Source organism: Pseudorca crassidens, chromosome 16, assembly GCF_039906515.1.
Source record: "Pseudorca crassidens isolate mPseCra1 chromosome 16, mPseCra1.hap1, whole genome shotgun sequence".
NCBI classification, from domain to species: domain Eukaryota; kingdom Metazoa; phylum Chordata; class Mammalia; order Artiodactyla; family Delphinidae; genus Pseudorca; species Pseudorca crassidens.
This window is the reverse complement of record NC_090311.1, coordinates 83,586,613-83,608,074: the sequence shown is the minus strand read 5'-3', so window position 1 is coordinate 83,608,074 and position 21,462 is coordinate 83,586,613. Positions and strand designations below refer to the sequence as shown.

The 21,462-nt window shown below is 49.1% G+C and overlaps 1 protein-coding gene and 1 long non-coding RNA gene across 4 annotated transcripts in view; one reads left to right on the top strand and one right to left on the bottom strand.

Moving 5' to 3' along the window:
- Nucleotides 1-18,505, bottom strand: part of ABCB10 (ATP binding cassette subfamily B member 10) — a 32,724-nt gene extending 14,219 nt beyond the window's left edge. For both annotated transcript variants that reach the window (XM_067711155.1, XM_067711156.1), the window contains exons 1-6: nt 18,000-18,505; nt 10,514-10,714; nt 9,521-9,723; nt 5,643-5,777; nt 4,741-4,887; nt 3,620-3,755 (exon numbers count right to left, since the gene is read on the bottom strand). In XM_067711155.1, coding sequence (XP_067567256.1) covers nt 3,620-3,755; nt 4,741-4,887; nt 5,643-5,777; nt 9,521-9,723; nt 10,514-10,714; nt 18,000-18,495 — 1,318 coding nt within the window. In that variant the 5' untranslated portion in view covers nt 18,496-18,505. The remainder of the gene's footprint in view (nt 1-3,619; nt 3,756-4,740; nt 4,888-5,642; nt 5,778-9,520; nt 9,724-10,513; nt 10,715-17,999) is intronic.
- A 328-nt stretch (nt 18,506-18,833) lies between these two features.
- Nucleotides 18,834-21,462, top strand: part of LOC137209448 (uncharacterized) — a 37,648-nt gene continuing 35,019 nt past the window's right edge. For both annotated transcript variants that reach the window (XR_010936062.1, XR_010936061.1), the window contains exons 1-2: nt 18,834-18,951; nt 20,039-21,260. This is a non-coding gene — a long non-coding RNA (uncharacterized lncRNA). The remainder of the gene's footprint in view (nt 18,952-20,038; nt 21,261-21,462) is intronic.

The window sequence follows — 21,462 nt, the reverse complement described above, 5'->3', positions numbered from 1 at the left end:
ACAGACATCTTACCAAAGAAGATACACCCATGGCAGATAAATATATAAAAGGATACTCTGCATCACGTCACCAGGGAAAAAAGCAAATTATGACAACAACGAATCTATCAGAACAGCAAAAATCCGAAATCCTAACACCACCAAATGCTGGTGAGGACGTGGAGCAACAGGAACTCCCATTCTGGGCTGGTGGGAGCGCACAGTGGTGCAGCCACTTTGGAAGAATGTCTGGCGATTTCTTACAACACTAAACATACTGTTACTGTATGCAATCTAGCAATCGTGCTCCTCCGTGTTTACCCAAAGGAGATGAAAACTTATATCCACACAAAAACCTGCACACAAATGTCTACAGCAGCTTTATTCATAATTGCCAAAACTTGGAAGCAACAAAGATGTCCTTTTAATGGATACTGTGGTCCATCCAGACAACATTAAAAAGAAAAGAGCTATTGAGCCATGAGAAGACATGGAGGGACCTTCAATGCCTACTACTAAGTGAAGGAAGCTAAGGTGCAAAGCTCCACACTGCATGATTTCAACAACACGACATCTGGAAAAGGCAAAACTGTGGAGACAGTAAAAAAATCAGTGGTTGCCAGGGGCTGGCGGGAAGGAAGGATGAATAGGCAGAGCACAGAGGATTTTTAGGGTAGTGACACTACTCTGTATGATACTACAGTGGTGGATCCATGCCATTATACGTTTGTCCAGACCCACAGAACGTACAACACTACGAGTGACCCCCTAAGGTAGACTCTGGACTTCGGTGATAACGTTTCGGTGTATGTTCATCGATTATAACAAATGCACCATCTGGTGGGGGATGCTGATAAATGGGGAAGTCTGTGCATGGGGGGCGGGGGGTCTATGGGACTCTCTGTACTTTCTGCTCAACTTTGTTGTGAACCTAAAACTGCTCCTTTTTTTTGGCTGCATTGTGTCTTCGTTGCTGCACGCAGGCTTTCTCTAGTTGTGGCAAGCGGGGGCTACTCTTGGTTGTGGTGCGCGGGCTTCTCATTGTGGTGGCTTCTCTTTTTGCAGAGCACGGGCTCTAGAGCTCAGGCTCAGTAGTTGTGGCACGTGGGCTCAGTAGTTGTGGCTCACAGGCTCTAGAGCACAGGCTCAGGAGTTGTGGCACACGGGCTTAGCTGCTCTGTGACATGTGGGATCTTCCCGGACCAGGGCTCGAACCAGTGTCCCCTGCATTGGCATGCGGATTCTTAACCACTGTGCCACCAGGGAAGCCCCTAAAACTGCTCTTTTAAGAAGTCTATTAATTGGAAGGAAGGAAGGAAGGAAGGAAGGAAGGAAGGAAGGAAGGAAGGAAGGAAGGAAGGAAGGAAGGAAGGAAGGAAAAGTCAAGGGAAAGAGTTGGAAGTAGTTCACAACATAGTAAAGAGTTTAGACTCTGGAAAACAGAAACAAAGACAAAATGGCCCTGGATAAACAAAATGTGGTCTATCCATACAATCGAATATTATTCAACCACAAAAAGGAATGAAGTACATGCTACAATGTGGGTGAACTTTGAAAACATGCGAAGGGAAAGAAGCCAAACACACAAGGCCACAAACTATATAATTCCATTCACGTGAAATATCCGGAGTAAGTAAATACATACAGATAGGAAGCAAACTGGTTGCTGGGGGCTGGGGAGGGGGGTATAGACTGCTTGATGAGTATGGGCCTTTCTTCGAGGTGAGGAAAATACTTTGGAACTAAACAGAGGTAGTGGTTGCACAACACTGTGAATGTACTAAATGCCACTGAGCTGTACAATTAAAAATGATTAAGTTTGTGTTATGTGAATTTCACCTCAATAAAAATGTAAGAAAAAAAGATATTGGGTTTGATAGGAAGATGTAAGAGCCTTCTCTGGTATAAAAGAAACAAGCATGTTTTCCTTCAAATAGCACCTCTGACACTCTCACAACAGAAAATAAATGTAGAATTTACTGTGGGTTTTTTTTTTTCAGTAAAATCTATTCTAAGCAGGAACCAACATATAAAAATTCTGATTTATTTAATAAATAAAACAGGATTTCTTGATTGCAGATTCATTACAGAATCACTCTAAACAGTGAGCTTCACAAAAACATTTAAAACCCAACTCAACCTGTAACAGGTCCCTACAGTCCCGCCCACACTTCACTCCTCTCTCCACCTCCAGACGGCAGGAACCATCAACCAGAGCTGTGGGGTGGCCTGTGGCTCAGGAGGCCGAGCCCCCCGAAATCTCAAGTACAGACAAAGCCTCAGCAGCACATCTGTGACCAGGGGAGGTAACTGACTCCCAGGGGACGGGAACTGTGTTTCCAACCAATTTCTGTGCAAGACACAGCTATGAACCTGGGACAAAAGATAGGGCAGCAGAACACCCCAAAACAGAGGTAGTGTCTATCAGGTCAAGTACTATGGAAAAAAGGAGGTGTCAGCAGAGGGACTAAGAAAGATCAAGACAAATGTGGCAGAAAACTCAAGATTGGGGGGGGCAGGAGGAAAGCTGACAGCGGTCAAGCGTGGACCGTGCACAGGAAGGCCACAGAGAGGGAAGGTGGCGGCAGACAAGTCCGCTCTGAGGTGGGACAAAAGGCTGAAAGGAACCCACCCACACGGGTGTGCGAGCCTACAGCCCGACAGGCCCAACCCAAGAGACGGAGAGAAAAGAGAAACACTGTCATTGCTCTGTCCTCCTGAACTGGCCCTCTCACATCCCAAGTCACTCAGCACCCGGAAGTGTCTTGATCAGGTTTGTCTTCAAGACCAGCCAGAGGAACTATTATGCTATTTTTAAAGGAGTCTCTGGAAATCTCAGTCCAGAAAACATCCTCACTTGCCTGCAGATGTCTAAGGAAAAGTCTATACCTTTAACCAGTAGAAAACCCTGAAACCCTGAAAACAACAAGAGTGTCGGGTTGAGGTGACCCCCATGGGATACCTGAGCTCCTTGAACCAGACTTCAGTGTTTATCTAACCTTTCCATCCTTTCCAAAGCAGGAAATCATCTGCTCCCAGCTGGCTGGGGCCTCAGGAAAGCTACGGAAAAGAAAACCTCGCAGACTCCACGGGTCTTGCTTCTCTTCACTCAGAAGTAGACGATGAAAGCTCATCTGAGAGGCTCTTGACAAAAGCAAGCAACTGTGCTTCATGTACTTTATCACTTATATTTGTGATTGTTCACTAGTTTTGAACATGGCTGACTTTGTACAGAAGGAACTTTACTCCCCACCAGTGACTTGCCCATCATGGAAGCATCACCACCAGAGGACGGGGGTTCCTGTACATGTCTGTTCACACCACCCTTCCTCCCCAGCATCCATCCTATGGTGAAAGGGAACAGGCTGCCCTACATGCAGCTGGAAAGAGCTCCAGTGAGACCCGGAGCTCCACCAGCTACGGGGGGCCTGCAAAACCCTGGAAATTCCAGACCCCACGGAGGATCCCACTTGTATCTCTGCTCTTTCTTTCAAAGTCAAGTTGGAGTAACATTCTAGGAGAGGTTTTTGCAGTTAGTTAATTGATGAGAGGTGGAGTAATGGGAAAGTTAACTTTTCATTTCAGAAACTATAACCCTATTTTTGATTTGTAAATTCCCAAACCTATTTAAATTATATACCTCCAATGCTTAATCCAACCCAGAAAGCATACATTAGGAAGGAAGAGAGTTCACCCACTGTCATGTGGGCACTGCCCATCAGCAGTCCTCCTTTGTACAGGACGGAAAGCACGATCAGGTTCCCAGAGAGCCCGGTCTGTCAAGGGAAGAAAACACAGAAGTCAGGTGGGAACCAAAGTCGCCAAATGCAAAAAGCATTTGCATGGCCTATAATTCCCTTTATGCATTTCACCATCAAGCAAGATTTTTCCAAAATACTAAATAAGTTTTAATCTGAATTTAAAAATACTTTTGAAATATCACAGTATTGAAGGAAATAATCTCATTAACACCGAAACCTAAACACTAAGTCACCCATCAGATTCCTATTTTACTCAGTCTAATCAATTTGCAAAGGAGAAAAATGATAGTAAGGAGGCCTTCCCTAACTGGAGGAAATCAGTACACTGTAACGTGTTGGGCTGGGCAGGCTGCACTGAGAAGTTAGAGCCCTGCATCTCGCTCACCTGCCCTGACCTGCGTTAGGTGCGTGGTCTCTGTAAGTGCTGCCTCCTTGGGCCTTCCTATCCGTTAAGTCACGGCCGTTACTGAATCACCTCTAACATTCTTTCCAGTTTGAACATATTATGAATCTGCCATCATGGTGATTTTCTAGTTCGGTGTCCTACCCGAGTTCATTGTGATCAACGTGATCAATTTTCTTATACTTCCTTCTTGAAATACACTGAGATTATTTTGGTTAATCCTCAGTGGGTCTCAAACTGCCTGCATCAGAATGACCTGGGGCTAAAACACAGATTGCCAGCCCCATCCCAAGAGTTTCCAATTCAGGACATCCAGAGTGGAGCTGGTGTGCCTAACCAGTTCCCAGGTGAAGCTGACATGCCTGGTCTGGACCACACTCTGAGAATCAGTGCCCAGTCCCACACTGTCTTGGTCTCACCACCTTTCTTTTAATTACATTTACTTGTTTTCCTCCTCCTTCACAAAAATATTTTAAGGATGGTAATTCTTACTCTTGAGGGAGAAGTATTTTCTACGTATGGCAAGATTCACAGAATAAAAACCCCTCCCAGTCATAACGTCTACCCTTTCCACTCTTTCCAAAATGATCTACTTACTGCTCCAAAGAAACCAGCCCGAGCAAATGCCTCTTTCCTTGCTAACTGCATCACATGGTCCACTTTGCTGGTGTATTTCTCTATCTCAGTCATTTCTTTCCCAAAAGCTCGAACAGTTCTTATATTTCCAATACGTTCCTCAGCTAGCTGGGAGAAATAATACATATATTTCGAGGGAGGCAAAATTAAAATGTGGTTCTCATTTTTAAGATACTATCAATAGAAAGCTGCTCATGATACGCAACTACGTCAAAAATAGATTACAAAGTAGAGTATATGATAAACAATCCTGTTTTTGGAAACAAATATATATTTATACATAGACACATCATATATATAGGTAGATAAAGAGATAAATGGGAAGGTAGGTAGATAAAGACATATATTTTACGTAGTGAAAAAGATAGATGAAAAGGATAGACTCCAAAATGTTAATAACATTCATTCTGAGAGCTTGAATTATGCATGTTATTTTTCTCTTTATATTCTCAAAATTTTAGTTTCATAAATATGCATGGTTTTGTAACATGAAAATATAAGTTATTTTTAATTTTTAAAAAAGACAATACTGAATAGCATTACAAAGCTACCCTTATTCATTAATGAAGGACAGAGTATCATCCAGAAACTATTTTCAGAATATAATTAGCTTTTTCGTCCTATAAGAAATAGTGACAGTAAGAAGTTCACACAATGTACAGTCAAGTGGGCTCAACGCTGAGGTGTGGGTACTAATCTAGTCTAGAAGGCAGAGTACTTTGTGTTGCTAAGATCCGGGGGGCTAATGTAAGGAAAAGGAAGTACTTTTTTGAAAAGCTTCAGCACATCCCTTAGGGTCTGCCCACCGATACCCTGGCTCTGAGTTCATTCAAGTGGAGACCACACCAGGGAGGGGCCTTTACCTGAGTGGCTTGTGCCAGGGAGTCCTGAGTGACTTTGGTCAGTTTCCGTAGGTATCGGCCATAAAGCACAGCAAGGATGGATATTGGAGGCACCACACTCAAAACAAAAGTGGCCAGATTAGGGGAGACAAAAAACTGTCAAAAACAAAAGCCAAAACGTATTGTGTTACACAGAGTAGCAAGACATTCTCACTGCCCGCTCTAAGTGTGTGCGTGTGTTGAAATTAACAGGCAGGCTTAAAGGTTGCTGTCTCAAAATCGTACATCCAGTTTTGGTAGAACTTTTCAAACATTTTCAATCTTCACAAAGCCCCATGAATATTCAGCCTGCCACACAGGAGTGACGCGACAGAGAGCTGCTGAAGCAAGGGTGGGGCTCTTTTACCCTCCACTGCTGCACCACTACTGACACAACGCAGGACCAGTGCTGTGTAAATCAGGCCACGCTGTTCACCGACAGAGAAGGGGGGCAGGATGTGAGCAGAGGAAGGAGGCCGCCTTCTGCTCCACGCTGGCCAGACCTCACCAGGAGTTCTGCATTCAGGTCCAGATCAAGGGCTCTGAACAACCTGAGCAATATCTCACTGAAATGACTCAGGTGGCAGCAAGACCAAAAATACCCACATCATATGACAGAGTTGAAAGAGGACTTGGCAGGGGGTGTAACAACCAAGTTAGAGCTGTTTCCGCGGCTCAGAGGACTGGAATCGCAGTCGGATGGATCTAGACTCAACAAAAGGAGGAGTCTCCTAACAACTGGAGTTGCTCGAAGGGGAAGTAACACAGTGGGGTTTTCCCGTAGCCAACCCTGCAATTAGGTGATTGTATTTTAAATGGTACTAGCATTTCTTCGACAAATTATTAATTATAAAATAGTATCATCAGTACAAGGCTCTCCTAAAATGCTGAGGAAAAGCTGCAGACTGAAATGTAAAGTAAAGGACGAAGCACGCAATCATTCACTTATTTACTCATTGGTTGCCTAATGCCGTCATGCAGCGAACACTATTCTAGGCACCTGGGAGATAACTGACCCACATGGAGCTTCATCCAAGGGGACAGCAAAGATGAGAGTCGGAGAGCAAACAGGTAAGAGAGAGAGAGAGAGAAACCACAGGGTCATGTGGTCTTGGAAGAGCAAGTACACAGAGGCCCTGAGGCAGCAATGAGCTCAGCACCTTGATCCATGGGACGACCCACCCTGAGCAGACAAGCAGACGCTGGGATGGCAGTGGCCACAGGACACATGCAGGGGCAGCGAGGCACCCAGGCAGGTCTCAGCACAGCCCAAGCAAGCCCTCTGCACGGGGGGCAGGAGCATCCCTCGGTGCCCCCCAGGCCCTGGGGACGGGCTCAGAACCCTCCCTCCCCGTGCTCCGGTTCCACGCTTAGAAATATCCTTCTGAAGAATATTGCAGGGTGCTGTCATACAAGGAGTGCTGGAGTATCAGGACACACATCTTAATGGTGGGAGGGAGACCCCCGAACGTAAATTACCAAACTGGCAGTATGGTACAGACATCATTAGGTTCTTGGGAGCAGGCTTACCATAGTCAGGCCCAGGGAGCCCATGAGAAACAAAGCACACTTCTGTTCCTCCAGAGCTAAAGGCCAGGTCCCAGGGGATGCCCCCTTATGAGGCCCTGCTATGAGCTGAGTGTTTGTGTCCCCCCCACACTCATATGCCTTAAGCCCCAATGGGGCTGGACTTGGAGATGGAGCCTCTAAGGAAGGAGTTAAGGTAAAATGAGGTTATAAGGGCGGGGGCCCTGATCTGATAGGATTCGGGTCCTTAAGAGAGGAGACACCAGCGAGTCAGCTCTCTCCCCACAAGCACAGAGGACAGGCCTCGTGAGCGGAGCACACAGCGAGAGCATGGCTGCCCACAAGACAAGAGAAGAGGCCTCAGAACGAACCTACGTTGTCAGCACCTTGATCTGGGACTCCCAGACTCCAGAACCACGGGAAATAAACTTCTGTTGTTTGAGCCCCCAGGTGTGGTACTTTGCTATGCAGCTCAAGGTACTAAGGCTCCCTCCCCGATGAGCCACCTGCCCTACACTGGGACTCTCTTCACCTGCTACAAAAAGAGGTTCCCAGCTCTTCCTGAGCCCTGGACTATTAATATCTGGAAATGGTGCTTTAGTTCAGGAGGGCCCTTCTCCCAGAGTTTTGCTTCTCTCTTGGCTGGGCATACATAAGATTTCAAAGCTGTCTTCCACTCTGTATGTCAGATCTTACAGGCTCAACATATTCTTCTGCTCTGGACTGAATGCCCTGTGGGACACAGGACAGAAACCCAAGCTTTTCCACCTGTGAGAAAAGATCAGTCACCGTCCTCACTCTAGGGGTCTAGAACTGTGCTAAGATGACAGCCTCTCACAGCTACTGAGCACCTGAAATGTGGCCAGTGTGCTGGGGAACTAAACCTTACATTTTATTTAGTTTTAATTAAAATTTAAATTTAAAAACTGATACTCCATTTCTATTTAGTTATTGGTAAAGTTTTAAGAATGTCTGGGAATTTGGGTATGTTAATATACTTTTTCAACCACAAATTTTATGAAATCTAAATACAGATCAGGTATTCCCAATGAAAATTTAGCATCCAGATTTAAGTGTTCCGTAAGTATAAAATACACACTATATTTTGGGGGCTTCCCTGGCGCAGTGGTTAAGAATCCGCCTGCCAATGCAGGGGACAAGGGTCCGAGCCCTGGTCCAGGAAGATCCCACATGCCGTGGAGCAGCTAAGCCCGTGTGCCACAACTACTGAGCCTGTGCTCTAGAGCCTGCGAGCCACAACTGCTGAGCCCGCGAGCCACAACTGCTGAGCCCGCGAGCCACAACTACTGAAGCCCGTGCGCCTAGAGCCCATGCTCCGCAACAAGAGAAGCCACCGCCATGAGAAGCCCGTGCACCGCAACGAAGAGTAGCCCCCGCTCGCTGCAACTACCTGCACTAAGCAACTAAGACCCCAAAATAAATAAATTTATAAAAGAAAACACACTATATTTTGAAATCTTAATATGAAAAAATAATTTGAAATATCTAACAATTTTTATATTAAACACATGTTGAATTGATAATATTGTTTATATTAAGTAAAATTATTAAGATTAATCTCACCTCACCTTTCTTTTCGCTTTTTTTTTTTTTAATTTTTTTTGGCCACACCACGCAGCTTGTGAGATTTTAGTACCAGTTCCCCGACCAGGGACTGAACCCGGGCCCACAGCAGTGAAAGCGCGGAGTCTTAACCACTGGACCGCCAGGTGATTCCCTCTTTTTGCTTTTTAAAACGTGGCTACTAGAAAATGTACACTGGCACACGTGGCCTGCACTACATTCCTACCAGGCAGCTGCGCAGGTCTGAAGAGACCACTGGTGTGAAGAAGGGAGCTGGGCTCAGGCCCCCAGCTAAGGAAGGGACACGGGCCTGGGTGGAGCCGGCTCCCCTAAGGGAGGGCAGAGCTGCCTGCGTGCAGGAGGGGACCTGCTCCTGATAGGAGGAGGAGAGGAAATGAGGCCTCTGTCCCATCCAGACGGCAGTGGCAGCTTCCTGCCTTTGGGGACGGAACTGACACCCCTCCTCTGACCCACACTCAGGACCCGAGGGCCCTCCCACCACTTTCACACGTTCTCGGAAAACCCAGGCAACAAGGTAAGTTTTTCTAAATGCCAACGGTCCGTTCTCCAGACAGGAATTCATGGCGGAGAAGTGAAGGCGCAGGTGCCACCAAGGAAGCAGCTGCTCCAGGTCCCCGCGGCCTCTGCGACAGCGATGAGAACAGCTCAACGGAGCGCACCTCACGCCTGAGAAGAGGGCGCGGGCCGAGCCCCGGCCGCAGGGCGCCCCGGCAGCCGGGCCGACATACCATCATGCCAACGCCAATGGAAGCCTGGGCTCCGGCCCTGAGCCCGTCCGAGAGGTTCTCGGTCACCGACCGCCCCAGCAGGGCCGCGTCCGAGGACAGGCGGTTGATCAGCTCTCCGGTGCGCGTCTTGTCAAAGAAAGCGACCTCCTGCCTCAGAACCGAGGAAAAGAGCGAAGCTCTCAACCTATTCACGATGCGCTGACCTGCAAGGCAAAGAGCAGTGGCATCGGCTTGGGCTCAGCCGCTAACACGCAGCCGCGCGGCCCGAGGTCGGCGCCTCTTCTGAGCCGCAGCCCCGGAGGCCTGTCTGCGCCGGCTTGGGTGCGGTGGGAGCCCAGGCGCACTAATCGGCACGCGCTGTTGACCAGCACTGATCTCCTCTCGGTGCCCACAGCCCGAGGATGCCGAGGACAGGATACAGTAGTAAACGGAACGTGACCAAGAGACTTTCGTAAAGTATAACTTACAGAGAAGTTTTACGACCTTAACTTCTCAAAAGCTAATTTTGCTTCTCCTTCGCAATTCTTTCCTGGATTTAACTTCGAACGGCAAGAACTGGTTACTTCTCTACAGAGTACTTCATCAGCTAAATGGCCAGCAACCGACTTGGAGTCGGGTGTGCCGGGCTCTAGCGTCACTGTGGTGTCACCGCCTACTAACAAGCAGGCCTCACAGTGACACCGACCACTATCGCCCGGCTCCGCCTGCAGGGGCGGCACAGCGCGGGGCACGGCCCGGCTTCTGCGGCCGCCTCACTCAAACCTCCCGGAAGGCACACAGGCGACTGCGCTCCAATTCACGGGAAAGGCAGGTTGAGCACAGAGCACATGATCTACAACAATCCCCAGCCCAGTGTTGGCCCTGTCCCCCACGCGGTGGAGGAAGAGAGCACAGGGGCCGGAGAGCACAGGTGGGGGCCGGAGCACAGGGAACCCACGAGATCCGCCCCCCCCAACCCCCATCCCATGTGGCCCAGGAGGTGGGTCGTGGCACCTGACGTCTGCATGAGGTAGACGCGGACGGCGTTGGCCGCGGCGCCGCACAGGAACACGCCGCCGAGCGCCAGGCAGAGGCGGGTCAGGCTGGAGCTGTAGTCCGCAGAGGGGTTTGTGTAAATGACGTCGATTATCTTCCCCAGGAAGAAGGGGGCGGACATGGTGATGACACTGGACACCGTCAGAAACCCAACTGCAGCTGGAAAACACAAGCAACTCTCCGGTTCATCGGTGCCTCGGCCAAGGGGCAGGGTGCTGAGTTCATCACGCTTCTTTCCCGAATAAACTTTTCAGATCATGTGATGCTCTCAGATGCCGGGAGTCTCCTCCCTTTAGCTCCTGGACCCTTGACTAAAGGGAAGAACCGAGTAGTTTCTGGGGCCAAATCAGGCAGATGACTGTAAGGGCACTGATCGTCTCCAAGTACCCAGACAAGACGGCTTTTGCTTTACCCTGGTCTGCTGCTCTCTTCTTCCTCAGGAGTAACTGACAGCTAACCACAAAAATCCGTTCTGGCCTCCCTCCCGAGATGACATTTTTCCTACATTCGTGCTACACACTGTTATTTCCTGGCATCTAACTGTATCTTAGCTTGAAGATCAAACTATGCAGGTAAAGCTCTTGATTATGTCTAATATTTCAAAACACTTGAACCTTTGGAAAGCAGTTATGGGCAGCCATTACACATGTGATACGTTCCTTCTTAATATTATTGCTCTGGGAGATAAAGTACCAGAGTATGAGCATGATAATAAAACATGTAAGAACACAACTGTTCACACGGCTTAAAAACAAAAAAGACACAGGACACAGTATCTTTTCAGAAAAGAAAATATCGAGAAAATCCAATTAGGAACAACATGTATCAGATAACAACATTCCTAATAAGAGGAATGCATATTTACACTACACTTTCATCTAATGACTGGCAAAGATCAAAGAATTTGACAGCATGGTGTTGGTAAAGCTGTGGGAAAGGAAGCATTTACACTGCTAGTGGGTGTGCAAACTGGTACAGTTGCAATGGCAGAGCGATGTGATCTTATCAGTCAAAACATAAATGCACATTCCCTTTCATCCACCAATTCGAGCTCTAAGATTCTAACTTACAGATACACTCCCATATGTGTATGCAAAAAATGTACACTCAAGGGTGTTCATTATGACATTGCTCATCCCAGCAAAAGATTCAAAATATCCCAAACGTTCATTAATGGAGAAAAGTTAAATCAATTATGGAGCATTTATTTTATAAATATTATGCAGTCGTTAAAAAGAACGAGGTGAGTCTATAGGAAGAGACATGAAACCATCCACCAAGATACACTGTTAGTGAAAAAGCCCAGGACACAGATGTTAACATCTGTGGCACTTTTTTGCTTATTGATTTTCAAGTTCATGAATGCACAGAATATCTCCAGGAGAGTAGCAAGAAACAAGTAACAGAGGTTCCTTCTGAAGAGTGGCATCAAGTGACTGGGGCAGGGCACGTGCCACTGTGCACCTTCTGAGTTTGGTCCCGCTTGGGGCCCAGCTAGCTCCATCACTGGAGAATCAATGGCGAGAACCCCAAGTGGACACAATGTGGGTTGAGCCCTGGGGAATGAGCACTGCCAACACCCTGCAAACAGCTTCTCTATCTGTGTCTTGCCTAATGCTCACACTTCAGTGAAAGGCTTTACTTTCACGAAACCTTAATAAAAAGAGTAGAGAACGAACTCAGTGTGAACCGGTTGTTCAGTTGGCAAACAGAGCTCTAGGAGGAATGTGAGCCTGACTTAAGTCGGGAACACTGCACACACTCTCTCCCCTCCTGGGGGTCTTCTAATGGCCTCCCCGCAAGGAGGCCTGCTCTGCAGTCCTATCTGTTAATACAGACCCAAACACAGCAGCCTCGCCCTCCGTTCTCCTCCCAGCACTTCCCAACACTTCACTTGTCTACTGTCTCTCTCCAGTAGGATAAAAGATTTCTGTCTGTTTTGTTCACTGTTGTATCCCCACTGCCTACAGGGACAGGTATATAGGAAAAGCTCAATAAATATTTGTTGGATGAATGAACAAATAAACTGAACTTTGGCAAAGGAGGCATGAAAGCGTATCAGAGTTCGACAACAGCCTAAAGAGAATCGTAAGATCTGGTGGCTCAGGAAGTCCGTGCGTGGCAATGACTCCTTTACCAGAGCCAGAAAGCCCATGTGACTGGCTGAAAACCCCTTTTATCACAACCGAACTGCATAACGTGAACCTGGCCAAGGGCCATTTCCTTCTGCTTTAAGACCCGGGGTCTTGTTTCAAATCGCCGTGTTCCTGATGACAGTGCTCAGAGGGACTGGAAGCCCGAAGGGTGTAGGAGGCAAGTGTAGCTCGGGTTCTGCAGGGCACGGTCGTGGCAAACGGGCTGCTCCAGAAAGCAGTGGCCTGGCGAGCCGGGGGTTAACCCGAAAGGCCTGTTTCATCTGTCATCAGCAGCCAGCTTCTCTGGTCTGTTTCTTCCCTTTGGCAAATACTTCAGTAAGTGTAATGTATGCAGAGTGCCATCAAGGTCCATCTCTCCCTCCCGCCTCTAGTTTTCAAACTCAGAGTTACAACTCCGAAATAAGAACCTGTATCTCATGAACACACACTAGTTCTTACACAGTAATGATAATGATTACAAAGAGAAAGGAATTGGGCTGAATCAAAATTCTTTCCAGGATCTCCCCTCTCTTTCCTTTTAATTAAAAAAACAAAGAACGATTGACAGCTTGTCTTATTGCCATTTGCCTCTTTCTTCTACAAGTTGAATGTATACAAAGTTAAATTTTTTTTTTCAGCGTTGGGTTAGCTGGATTCCTGTTAATTAAGGTTTTACTACATAGCACCATCTCGGACATTCATGAATCATGTAGATTTGCGCCACAACTATCATCTCTGATTCCTCCCCAAACCTGACAAGCCAAGTATACCATAATCCTTCTAGAAACTCTTCTCCACCTTTTCTCCATGGTTAAGCATCTTGCTTGTTCCTATCCTTGCTTGACGGGTCCCAAGCAACTGTCATCTGTCTCTTGACAGGTATCTTCAAGTATCTTTCCGTTACGCTCATTCTACTGCATCACAGCGTTCAAAGAATAAGAGAAATCTCCTCCAAAAGAAAGGGGATGGAAAACCTGAAACAGAGGCTGTTGGGAGAAGGGCTGTGGCCGGTAGACAGCTCCTGGATGGACAGGTCTGGGGGGCGGAGGAGGCTCTCAAGCATGTCTATCACCACTGGATACGGGACAGATCTTTTAATGACTCGTCTGCTCACTGTGCTGGGCAGGTGCAGCTACCCCCGTGTCACTCAAGTACTAAGGCACCAACCACCCACCACTCTCTGAAGCATTTGATATGCACTCTCTCCAACAATGCTTTTATCACCCTCATTTTTGTTTCCAGAGAGGAAACTCAAGCACAGAGAGGTGAGGGAGCTTGCCCAAGGTCACCCAGTTCATACACTGAAGAACCACATTCTGAGACAAAGCTTGTCTTCTTCGTCTTCTCACATTCCAAGCCAAGAACACAGCAGGGGCCTCGCCTGGGGGTGAGGGCAGCCAGGGAGCAGGAAGGCTGCAGGATAAAGCTGGAGCAGGGGCTCTGGTGCAGAGAAGTACTGAGAAATAAGGTGGAGGCATACTAGGCTCCGGGTTCTAAAGCAGAACTGGGACTCTGCAGCAAGGCAGGCCTGAAAGAGCCTCGGGCTGGAGAGTGAGACAGTCAGATCTGCATTTTACATGATCCACTCTGGCAGCAGAGTGAAAAGAAAGGACCTGAGGCTCCCCTGATCCAGGCGAGAGGGGAACTGGGGTGAAACGGGGAGGGGCAGAGGGGATACGGACAGTGACAAGGACTGCAGATGTTTTTAAGAACTAGATTCTACAGGACCTGAGAATTTCAGATTTGGGAAGCATGTTGGGAAGGTCAGTTCTGAAGTTGGGACTGACAGGGTCAGTGCCCTACCTCTGCCATCTAGCTGTTTGACCTTGAGCGGGTCACTCAAACTCTCTGTGCCTCAGTTTCTTCATCTGTCAAATAGCAATAAAAAGAACCCCTCCCTCACAGAAATGTTGTGAGGAGAAATTACACACACACACACACACACACACACACACACACACGTAAAGCCTCTGGCCCAGTGCCCAGTATCTAGTAAACAGTAAGTATCCGCTATTATCTACATTACAGCTGTCACCCCAAGGCGTCAGGAATGACCCGTGTCCCTGCCAGCAGCTCCACTCTCTGACGGGTGGGACAGAGGAGGAAAGGAGCTTTCTGTGTCTACAGGGAACAAAGGAGTAGAGGCCCAGTGCAGGTTGGAGGCTGAGCTAGCCTGGCATCTAGCTAAGCTGGCCAGGGCAGGAGGTGAAGGGGGTTGACAGCCAGCAGGAAGCGGAGGGTGAGGAAGCCTCGCAGGCTCGTGGAGTGACCTGGAGAACAAAGGTCTGGGCAAGGCCAGAACATCGGGTGCTCCTGTCCAGCAGACACGCGACGGGCGCCGCCCACAGAACTTAAAATCTTCCAGCTGCCACATTTAAAAGAAACTGGTAAAATTAATTTTAATACTGTATTTTATTTGTATATTTGGATCCAATATATCCAAAATATTAATCAACATGCGATGAACATTAAACAGTAAAGAAAGTTCACAATTTTTTTTCCATACTAAGTCCTTTCAAAATCTGGCGTGTATTTCCGACTTGAGTCAACTCTGACTAGCACATTTCGCAGCACAGATACAGAATGTTCATGTTTTCTCTGCAACGTGGTACTTCCGCAGGGCTTTCTGGAGCAGTCTCCATTGCGGAGGCTCAGCCTCACTGTCCCACCAGTGCTGTCCTTGTCAGACCCTCTGTCCCGACTTGGGCTGCAGGAAACATGCTTCGCCCTCTCCTTGCTTACCGCACCCACTGGTTTCACCACTCTGTTCATTTTGGTCACGTCACGGTCTATCTCCATAAAATGTAACTACAAATGCAGCAAAAGCTCCTGGCGGGCATCAGGTTCTGAGACCTGTCCTCTTCTCAAACCACACAGGCCCTTATCAGTGTTTAAGTGAACACCCTGGGGGTGGAGGGCTGGACGTGCACCTGCCACATCTGACCAGGGGCCCGCCTGCAAAGCGTGAGCAAGACAAGCTCCCCTGCACCGGGCCCGCCGCACAGAGACCCTCCGTCGGCATCTCACGGCCCCCTCCTAACTCCCAACCCCACGCACGGCGCAGCCTGCCTCTAACTCCCTGGGAGCCCCAGCAGCCACTTCTATCTGCCAGGCCCAGCAGGACGGCTCTGACCAGTTACCTCTTATCCCATCAGCCCACAGGGGCTCCACAGTGAGCTCCTCCATCTTTTAAGACTCCTGTGACCAAGGTGATAAGACGAAGAATTATCAGTGAAAAAAGACTGCAGAGCAACCTTGTAGGCCACAGCTGTTGGAAGATATCTGCAAATTCCTACATAAAGTGAGACACAGGGAGGAGGGGCCGCGGAGAGCATCGAGGACTGTGGTTCCTTTAGAAGAGAAATGGAAATGACTGTTCTCAGCAGATACCTATAAACATTTCAAATGGCGGACCCTGTTTTTAAAGTTTCTGACACAAATCACTTAAGACCAAAGTTTTCTGGTCACACAGTTCAGGCAGCATGCTCACCAAACTACTGAACACAGATGAAAACAGTTATTCAAACGTACAGCGGAATTTTTGAAAAAGGATTTTTGTATTCCTTTTCCTAAAAATTAACAAATTAACATTGGAATTCCTTCTCTTCAACTCAGCTGTTTTTGGCCTCTTGATTTAAAAGTACACACACACACACACACACACACACAGGCTAAGGACTAGACACAGAAAGATGAGGCAGACACAGCCCCTTTCCCAAGCAGCTCACAGGCCAGTGAGAGCTCCTAGCCTCAAAATTTTCTTTTAAAAGAGGAAAAAGGAAAAAAAACTTTATTTCCATAAAAATACACGCACAACCAACTGAGCGATGAGATAGTTCTCTTTATACCTCAGTAATACCAAGAAGCCCCCTAAACTGTAACAGTCAGTGAGAGGTATAAATGTTCCCACTCTACTGCCCTCCTCCACGGCACCGACCTGCCCTACATCACAAATAGCTCTCTAGGACTATCCTTCCTAAAGCAATGGACTTGTAACAAAAAAAGGGGGGATTCTCTCCTCTTTCAAGCCTAAGAACCTCACAAGCCCTCTTTGCAAGCCCTCATCACATGTGCAGTTTCATCTCCAGTCACATATCTTTTCATCAATGTTTCTCCCCCACTAAGCTGCAAGCCCCAGCAGGAGCGGGAACCATGCTTCTTCCTGCTCATCAGTGGAACCCAAGGGCCTAGCACACAATGAGACTCAATATTTATTAAAGAAACGAAGACTTGGAGAAGTCTCAAAACCTTTGAGATCTTACAAGGCCCTTGCATTTAACCATTTCTCCATTTATGGCTAAAATGACAAGCTATACAAAAATCTGTTTATCTGGATTTTGTTTCTAAAGATATTCTTTTTTTTTTTTTTTTTTTTGCGGTACGTGGGCCTCTCACTGTTGTGGCCTCTCGCGTTGCGGAGCACAGGCTCCGGACGCGCAGGCTCAGCGGCCATGGCTCACGGGCCCAGCTGCTCCACGGCATGTAGGGATCTTCCCGGACCGGGGCACGAACCCGTGTCCCCTACATCGGCAGGCGGACTCACGGGCCCAGCTGCTCCGCGGCATGCAGGGATCTTCCCGGACCGGGGCACGAACCCGTGTCCCCTACATCGGCAGGCGGACTCTCAACCACTGCGCCACCAGGGAAGCCCTAAAAATATTCATTTTGATTTCTTTTTAAAAATTACTTAATTATGATTTAGTTGGGTTATGAGTCACAGTTTCTCAACACTTCTGGAGTTTACAGATCAGTGATCACGACCAGTGTTGACTCTTCTGATAAGAACTTAGTAACTTCCTGCCTTCCACCCAGGAAACAAAAGCAGGGGACAAACCTGAAAAGTTTACACTGCTTTGCTTCACAGAGTAAAAATATTGTTGGCTGCTTAATAAACTTGCCTGAAGCACGCACATATGACAACATTGGTTTATCTGGGGCTAGGATTAATTTTACAAAGATACGGGGAAAAAACCCAGGTCATTCTGAGAACGCCAGCAAAGTAAAAACGGAACAGACCCGAAAACTGCAACACTGAGATGCTACCCCATTTGCATAACATGTATCAAGATAAGAAAACAAACATTAGCTCTGGGAGCAGATTCCCGGCGGGCCTGCCGGCTCCACACCGCTACAGCAGGCGCGCTCTGTCCGCGCTCCAGGTGGGGACGCCTAGGTACAGGCACCCCGTCCTCCGCACCGTTTCCAGTGGCCCCGGGTCCCCCTGACGCCACCGCAGTGCCCCTCTCGGCGGCCCCGGACCTCGCGTGTGTAAGGTCGCGGTGACCGAGAGGAGGGGACGGCGGCCCTACCTGCCAGCCTCCGGCGCTCGGGCTGCGCCAGCCTTAGGAGCTTCTGGGCCTCCGAGCGCCCGGCAGCCACGGGCCGCTGCAGCGGGTCATGTCCGGGGGTCGCCGCGGCCGCAGGCAAGGCCGGCTCGCGCAGCCAAGCCTCGCCCCCGGCCCGCGCGACCGCCGCTGGGCCACCGGGGAGCGCTGCGCGCGGGAGCCGGGGGACGCCGGGCCCGGCGAGCGCCCCGCACCTGGAGGGCCCGGAGGGCCGCGTCCACAGCGCCAGGAGCCGCGCCAGGCCCGCGCCGCCCGCGGGGCTGCCGGGACCCCCGCCCGGGCAGCGGCCCGCCCGGCACCGCGGGGCTCGCGCGGCTTCGCCACCCTTGAGGAGCGACGGCCCCGAGTCCCCAAGCCGCGCCGGCGCCAGGAGCGTCGGCGGCGGCCGGGTCCCGGGGTCGCGGGCGGCCGGGCCCCGCCTCAGGAGCAGCCGCAGCGGCCAGGCCGGGGGGCCGCGCATGGCGCCGCGTCCGAACCTTGCGCCTCGGTCCGCAGCCTCTCCTGTGCTCGCCGCCGCCGCTCGCCGGCTTGGACCCCCGCCCCGACGCCCGCCCCATCCCGGCCCGCGCGGCCCCGCCCCGGGGCGGCTAGCCCGGCCCCGACCACCCCCGGGCGCCCCGGCCCGCAGCGCCCCCCACCGGGCAGCCCAGCGACTGGCGCGCCGCCGGAGCCGCAGTGGCTGAGGCGGAAGAAAGCGCCGCGCGCCGCTACGCCTGCGCACTGCCGCGCGGGGAGCAGTTTCGCCCTCCTCTGCCCCTCCGGAAGAACCTGGGAGCGGCGCGGGCCCTTTCTCACGCCCGCGCACGGCGGAGCGCGCAGGCGCGATCACACGGGCCCGGCGCCCGAAAGAGGAGAGCGGACAGCGCGCTGCGGCAGTGCGCGGGCCTGGGGACCGCTGTGCGGGACGGGCTTGGCGGTGAGTGAAACTTGGGTCTCTGAGAGGGAAGGGGTCATCTCTTAACGTGGACAGACGTGCGGGAGCGGACGTGGCCCGGGCGCGCCGGCCGCTCCGATTAAGGCCGGGCAGAACGCGCAGTGTTTTAATACCCGAGCGCGGAAAGGAGGAGGGGAGGGTCTAAACCCACTGGGACGCGGAGACTTCACGGCAGGGTGTCTGTACCCCGGAGCCTGGTCCTTATCTAAGAGTCGTGGTTCGGGAAGGTGGATAGCTTTTTGTTGACTCGTCAGTATTTTAAAGGCCGGGACTCGGGTGAGACCAGTGAGAGGCAATTGCCTCAGTTGCAGTATTTATGGATTCGAAAACAAAAGTCAATAATCAAGATAAGTATTTTAGTTAAAAAATTTTTAAAGGCCAAAATTAATGCAAAAAACCCATAATGAACAATATATCAAAATATCAAATGCAGGATCTGCCCCCGCACTTGTACGAGCCCACCTCTCTCTCCTCACCTTGATCCCAGCCCTGGAAGCCTTATTTCCAAAATCAAGCAGTTAGCAGCTTTATTTGCCAATTTGTTTGTTTAATTTTTTTGCGTTAAAATACCGTTTATCTTGATTACTGGGGCTATTTAGGGTTCCCCTAAATTTTGCCCCTAGGAGAGTGCCTCACTTACCGCCCCCTACTTGGGGCCCTGGTAGATAAAGACTGTAGGACTTTTGAGGAGAAGTACCCATAATGGAAAGATAATGCGGGATTAAATCGCTCTCTAAATGCCCTTGTGAAGACAGCAGGAAGCATGCCATCCTCTAAATTCCAACCTGAGAGCCAGGGGGGCATGGAGTCCCCCCAGGTTACCTTAGGTCAGCCTCTCCCTGGTGTCTGCATTCTAGAATGCAAGCTGTGATTGAAGCTGACGCTGCTGATTTATGAGTAGGTATGTCCTACCGGGAAAGATTTTGTTAGGTGACTTCTGCAAACAAGAGAGATACAGTGCCTCATACCCCACATCATGTCAGAGAATGACCTTCTCCCAGCTGGAGAGAAAGTGACAATTTTAACTCAAATCTAATCTTCCTCTTCTTTTCTGTTTCCTACTTTCCAGAAAGCTGCTGCTGCTGATCGCTGGGGAAGGCAGGACTGGCCTTTGCTTTCTGCCTTCCCTGGAATGAAGTCCGCCAGGCCTTTTCAGCCAGCAATCTCTGGGGCCTGGAGTCAAAAGAAAAATACCTGAAGTGTAGCTGATGAAAAAACCAAAACTCTCTGTGTTGCTTGCATTTCTAACAGTCAGTTGATAATCTGAAAATTATCCCTGACAAAACTGTCATGCTTAAAAAAAAAACCAAAAAAACCCCACCCAGCTATCATATGATATTCAAGGCAAGAATTTTTTTATTTACTAGCAAAGAATCTAAAGAAAACGTCCGTGGCTCTTTAAAAAAAAAATACAGTGGGGGAATGGAGCAGGGAATAATAATTGGCTGAAGGCTCATCTGGACTTATATAGTCATCACACCAAAAAAAAAAAAAAAAGTGAAAGTGTGGCCTGCTCTAAATATATATATTCAATATATGTTGGCAATTTTATATATATGTGTGTGTGTGTGTGTGTGTGTGTGTATTCCCATTTTAAAATAAGGATAACTTCTCACTGCCTTTTTAGAAGTTAGTATAAAAATTCCTTGGCCACTGAAAAGGGCAAGAAATGCTCTAAGGTGACTTTGGGAAAGAAGGGAAAAAGCCACTTAGATATGAGTGGATTAGTAGTACAAAATTCCTCAGGAAAGCAAGGAAAGGCTGCACATTAATTCTGAGACAACAAGCAGAAGTTCAGATGCTACCCACAGCGAGACAGAAAGGGCTCTCGGCAGAGGGGCGACTGAACCAAGTAGTAAAATCTGGCCCTTGGTGAATAGATGCTTAATAGGTTAGGCGGCCAGTAGGTGTCGAATTCAAAAAGGATGTCTTTTGGCTGAAACTTGAGATCAGTTGAGACTACTTCAGGAACAGCTCCATGTGTGGGTCCTTGTCGCTCTCAAAGGGTGACAAGGTGGACAACAGGAGGGGGCCCCCCTCAGAGCACAATAGCACGGGAAGCAGACAGAAGTCTCCCCGGCCTGCAGTCTGATCTGTGATCTAATAGGGGATCATTTGACCGTTCTTAGTTCATTTCTTTTTCTCTGCAGCTTGCAGCTCGTCCTGTCAGGGACAGGGTGGCAGGGTGATGGCTGAAGGTGGAGCATACAGTTCAGTGAATCACAAACGAAAGGACTAGGATCCACGTGGGGCAGAAGTGCTTTGTAAGTTCCTCTGAAATTAAGCTTTTGGTAAGTCATCCACCCTGTGCTTACAGCAAATGCCGATATGGCTCAGGCAGGCTGAATGCAATGTATGTAGAAGGTGTCAGCCTCTTTGGCTTTTACCTTGTCTCTCTCACCTTCTCCCAAAAGATTCTAGAGAAAGGTTGTTACAGGTTAAATTGTGTCCCTCCAAAAAAGGTATGTTGAAATCCTAAGCCCCAGTACTTCA